The sequence below is a fragment of the Sitodiplosis mosellana genome, unplaced genomic scaffold (assembly GCF_009176505.1).
Source record: "Sitodiplosis mosellana isolate CC-2019 unplaced genomic scaffold, AAFC_SMos_1.0 Smas_scaffold_6162, whole genome shotgun sequence".
NCBI classification, from domain to species: domain Eukaryota; kingdom Metazoa; phylum Arthropoda; class Insecta; order Diptera; family Cecidomyiidae; genus Sitodiplosis; species Sitodiplosis mosellana.
Genome location: NW_022601403.1, coordinates 1,676,107 through 1,682,149, shown reverse-complemented (window position 1 = coordinate 1,682,149; position 6,043 = coordinate 1,676,107). Strand labels below are relative to the sequence as shown.

At 35.5% G+C, this 6,043-nt stretch overlaps 1 protein-coding gene across 1 annotated transcript; it reads left to right on the top strand.

The window, feature by feature from the left end:
- The first annotated feature begins 333 nt into the window (after positions 1 to 333).
- LOC129574440 (uncharacterized) lies at positions 334 to 1,998 on the top strand. Its single transcript, XM_055456492.1, has 4 exons — positions 334 to 464; positions 768 to 923; positions 1,470 to 1,649; positions 1,834 to 1,998. Exons 1-4 carry the CDS (start codon positions 384 to 386, stop codon positions 1,996 to 1,998), a joined length of 582 nt encoding a protein of 193 aa, XP_055312467.1. The 5' UTR covers positions 334 to 383.
- Positions 1,999 to 6,043: the final 4,045 nt, after the last annotated feature.

Sequence of the window (6,043 nt, the reverse complement as noted above, 5' to 3'; positions counted from 1 at the left end):
TTAACCACACTGGCATTAACTGTACTATGATGCGATGTGGTTTTTGTGCACAGCCCACGCTCGAATCTCGTTCATTCGAGAGCGAGAAAAAAAACGTATGTGCAATTTATATCTATGGCCAATGGCATCAATGCTAATTGAACTGTAATGATCCGGTTAATGTGCTTTATATCAATTAAATTATTGAAAATTTGTGTGCGCATTTGTTTCGATGTAATTTTCTTTGTGCTCATCACAAATACACATTCAGTTGTCGGTGGAGAGAGAACTGTTTATGGAATAAAACGAAAGGAACGAAATCCATTTTCAGTATACATGAATTCAATCGTCGCGAATGCAAACATAAAATCTATTTGAAGACACATTTGTTGGTTTTGAATAAAATGGAAAAAAGTGCAATTTTTTGTGTATTTCTACTGCTTTTCGGCAGTTGCTTCTATAAGTTTGGATTGGTTGAAGCAAAAGTATGAAATTTGTGAAAACAAAACTCCTTTGCATTTTCGAAGATGGAAGAATTACATGAATTTTCTTGAAAATGAAAAAAAGGAGAATAAAAACTTGTCATTTGTTTTGAAATTTGTAAAAAAATATTGTTTTGTGGAACATGAAATGATTTGCTTTCAATTATTCTAACGAGAATATGCTATTCTTTCCTAATTATTGTTTCACAACTTGAAAGTCGCTATTTTGATTTCGTTTAAAGAAATTCAGTTTTTTTGCTCATAAAATCGAAGTGAATTTCTATTAAAAAAATTCGAATTTTTTAGGCTCGCTTTCATATTATCGGCAAAGGGATGGAATGTTCGACCAATTCGTTGCTGGTGGAGAATAAAACATGCGAAATGACGAAAATCAACGAAACCAATGAAGTGTACAGCATCGATGTTTATTTCAAGGATGGGATTGTGATCAACGAAATCTTTGTAATTTGACTTTTTTTTCTTTTTTTTTTTCAATTAATTCTCATTATTTGAAACGAAAAAAATCTTGTAGGCTCCAAGAGTAGACTTTTTTCGACTTCAAAATTGTCAATGACATTCATGTTCATTTTTTGCGGTTTATCGTGGTTTTTCCCGTTTTTCACAAAATTGAAAAGAGTTAAGGAATTTTTATGTGCCGCACAGCTATTGGGAACCTTGAGTGCTACAACTTTGCCAAAGACACCAAGTCATTATCTCTGATCGTTTTCGTGAAAAACGGGAAAACCGCGATAAACGGCCAAAAATGAACATACTTCTCTATGGCCGTTTCGAACTCGAAATGGAACGAATGATTTACGAAATGGAACGAAGAATTTTCTATAAATAAACGAATGAAAAAAAAAACGATTTTATAAAAATATCGAACGAACGTTCACAGCCTGTCACACGACACTACATTATGTGCCTAAAAATGGGCTAAACTGTCTCAAATCTGTGTTGATGTTTGAATGATATTTTAATGTCTGGTATTATGTGTTCAATTTGCAGTTACAAATGTCATGGATGTATAAAACGGCGAGTGATGCAAATTTCAAGCCATTTTTGGGTTTATCAAACGTAACGATTGACGTGTGCCACTATTTGATAAATGGCAACTCAATGATGGTTGATTTATTTTTGGAAGACGTTAAAAAGCATTCAAATCTCATCCACAGTTGCCCATTCAAGGTAAGATTTGTATTGTTTCGAATTCATTGGATTCAAGTTCTACTTTTGCAACCACTTCGATATGATTTGGAATTGACGCTTTCACCGATTCATATATTCTTTCAATATTTATATATTGACCACATTCCTTCATTTCAATGAAAACATTTTTGATCAACTGTTGATCCTCAATCGTTCCATATAGGGTCATTGCTATGTAAAAGGTCTGGGCGCAAATGTGAGACGATTTCCAGCATTTATACCAAGCGGTCAATATAATATGATGTTAATATTCTATACAAAAACCAATGGAACGGACGATGTTCTAATGAAAGTAAAACTTTACGCCGATGTTAAAACCATGTTCTAGCTCAACAGCTCACCAAACACAACAATTGTTTTTTTTTTTTTGCAATGAATGAATTAAAGCATACTTTTGGTTTTGAAAAAATTGCTATTGTGGCAACCGTTTTTCATTGTTTTTAAGATTTTTTAAAATTTCATTGTGATCTTGATTGTATGATGTGAAAATGGGTTGTTTGCCAAAGGTTCAGTCTATGCGATGGATATGCGTTGATCCCTCACCTCAAAATCCATACAAAGTAGAAATTTGATTTTCAGGTCAATTTCAGGGAGTTGCATGGATTTTGGACAAAGTTTTGACATGACAACAGCCAAGTGCAGTCGTATGTTCTTTTCAAGCTAACGTTTGTTGCTACGAAAATTCACCTCATGCGACCTCCCTCGGATATTTGCTTGATAATTGTTGCACTGTATTCTACGGCATATTTCCTAAAATGTTTGAAAACGTAAAACGAAGAATTTGGCAAAATTTGACTGAAAATGAAACCGAACGAAAAGGCGAACTCGAAATGGAATGAAATTGATGGCATCAATGACCGTCGTCAGCGTATAAAGAAAAGAAAAGAAAGAAGCGAAAAAAAATAAACCATCCACCTATATATTGAGCTCTAATCCCAGCAATTCCACTTTGAATGTGTATTATCTGCTGATTATTATTCGTGACACATTCTTGTCGTGTAATCGTGTGCTCATGCGCATCGTCAACGGCGCCATAAATACATTGTTCGAGGAGAGCTGTTCGCCCCAGCCCTCTCACTGCCATATCCGCCTCGGTGTTGATGGACGAATATTAGCAGGCAGCGCAGTTCCAGGAGGATTGCATTGTAAAATGAGTCGAGATGGAACATGCAACGAGATACAAGAGTTTGGCCAACACACATCTACACCATAATTGACGGTGGTTTCATGCGACATTTCCAACGCGAACAAAACGACCACAATGACGAAGTAGAAGAGAAAAAAAAGCGAAATGTAAGTTTTCTTTCTTGCAAGATTTCATTTTACGTGAAACTGCACGCATAAAATATGACGAGCAACAGTGAGCGAAAGAAATTACACGGGCAATAAGCGCACACTGCGAAGCGCATTTGTTTCGCACTCGTGTTCGTGTGCACATCCATTTCGAGCAGGGATATGCTTGTTCCTCTTTCATGCACACACACACACACACACGTAGAGTTTCTTCTTTTTCCGTTTCTCTTCATTTATAATATGCCATCGGACCTAATGTTGTTCTTTCATTTATTGTTTGACATCGACTTTTCTCATTTCGTACACTTGTCGCGGATATTATACACTTGTATCATTCTCTCTCTCTCTCTCTCGGAATCTGTGCATGGTTATGTCGCGCGCTCTATGTATGCGCTTTTATCGCCAAATGGACACAAGACTTACAGCCAACATCCTTTAATTTGAAAACCATTCCGTTTCATGGTTCACCCATTCCACTATGCACGCACGCTCGCTCTACTCTCCGTTCAAACGCTTTTTTCCGTTGGCATTGCCGTCATTGTCGTCTTCTTTCTATCTCACAACACATTCATTGTCGTTCTTTCTTTTTCGGATTTGGTGTCCACTTTGTGCGTTTCATTCTCATTCTTTTTTGGTGTCGTCGTCGTTGTCGCTCTTCCAGCCATTTTTACATTCAGATGATTTTGAATGCTTTTGTTGCTCTTTTCTTCGCTTTCTCGTTCTCTATTTATTGCGCGCTTTTTTCATTTTTCCTTCTCTTGTGCTCTGGCACATCATATCTTTCTTGCTTTCTTTCGCTCTCTTCTGCTGTCTCGTCCGTTTAATCGAAATCGTGATACTCAATTGCGAGATACCGTATATGAAACAGTAAATAAATTCATCCAAGATTTTGGTCGCAGATCACGTATATCGGACCGAACGTATGAATGAAGAAAAAATGTAGCGATAAAAGTTTTTTTCTCTATTCACAGAAGAAAAAAGAGTGAGTGAGAGTTCGCATTCTCTATCGCAAAACTCTCCTCAGCACATATCAATTCGGTCGAGTGAAAAACTGCGCTGCAAATACACACACACACACACACACATAATACGTTTTTGGCATTTCATGTGTCCGTATGATGGCTATCACACAATAAATGTCCTTATTTCTATCATCTCCTTTCGTTCTTACTCCCTCTACTTCTCTCTGTCCCTTTCTCTCTCCCTCTGCTTCGTTTTCTCTGTGTGTCTCATTCTCTCTAGATTTTATTATAACTCTGGCAGATGATTGATAAAGCATACAAAATCTAATCGGACATTTTTATAGGCCTGCCACAGGTCAGCTTTTGAGCTGATTATCAGCTTTTTGAAAATCTTCAGCTATTTCGGTCAAAGTTCAGTTTAAAAAAAAAATAATGAGAGAACTAATACAAATGATACGAAACGCGTTTTTAGACAGCTCTAGAGCAATGGAAAAGTAAACATTTTTTTCTTATGAAGACGATATTAACTCAATCAAATTCTGAATCATTGGCATTTGGCACTGTGCTATGATACAGTGTCATTCTTTCAATTTATCTGAAACGCATTGATCAGCATATTTACGAATCAATGTAAATAAGAAATTATCGTTTTTGTTATTGCTTCGATTTGGCATGACAACACTTTATAGATCATGTTTATAAATCGATGTAAAGAGGCAATTGCGAAACTGATAAAAAGAAATTACCGTTTTGTCATTCTCCAATTCGGCGAACACTTGCTAGATGTGAAAATGAGTGCACAAGCATTTTTTGGCTCAAGTGGTAGCTTCAAATATCAAAAATTTAATAATGCAACAATCAGTTCACATTCGATTTTGGCACGAGTCACATTTCCATTCAAATAAAACAAGTACATTTCTATTGTGAAATAAAAATGTCATGCACAGTTCATAATGATTGTTTCAATTTGGAATTCGAAATGAAAGTTATGATTCGACTAAAAACACTATAAAAAAAACCTAGGGGGGAGACACGAAACTTAAATGAGTAAAATTAGAACATTATTCAACGATAATAGGAAAAATAGGAGAAATTAGTGAGTTTGGTTTGCCAATGTTAACGCTTATGGACGTATTGTTTATTGTTTACAAAATGGTCCTGTTAGGTCTTCCATAAGCGTTGTATTCACAGTGTAATACGCTCTGCAAGCGATTTTACTAGAAATAATAGCACAATATTAGCACTTTTGCACCAAAACTAGAAAAATTAGAGAAGATAAAGCAAAAAATATATAAAATTGAATGTAACTAGACTCTAATAGAATTCGTGTCTCGCCCCTAGAAAAAAACTATTTTTATAACTGCTCCTTTGATTTTGCCATATTAATTTCATCAGCTTTTTGCTTGCTTTTTCAAACTGGTAATATACGCTTTTTAAAAGAAAAAAATGTGTGGCAGGCCTGTTTATATCATTTGAAAATTAAAAATTTGAGTAGTGAATTAGCACACATGTGTACGAGAGTGTCGGAATTGTATGCGTTTTTTATTTCTTTTTCTTCTTTCTCTCATTATATATTTCTATCACTTTCTCTTTCTTTCCCGATAAAACCAACAAAACATCCAACACAGATCATCCACGCACACAATGACAAAGAAAATTGAACAAATGACGCCAACTAAATGAACAAATAAAACCAGTAAAAAGAGAAGCGCACACAGATCAAAATGACAGAAGAAAAACAAAACTCATATAAAATTGTGTGCAAACGAGAGCAACGAACAAGTAGCAGAAGCAGCGGCAGCATCAGCAGCAAAAAAGCAAACTTTTTCCCAAACAACCATTTCCCATTTATGATTGCTCGAGCATGGCAATATTAATGGCTCAAAATGGAAACACGTATACGCACACAATTCCCAAAAAATAAATATTATTTTTCATGTCATTTGGTTTATTTGTTTATTGTCTTGTTCGAAATGTGATGATTGCAAAAAGTATATCGCATAGATAAATGCGCGCATATAATTTAATGTATGCCCAAATGTTGTGTGTATGTTTCTGTTTGAATATATCTACACACACACACACACACACACACACACACACACACACACACACACA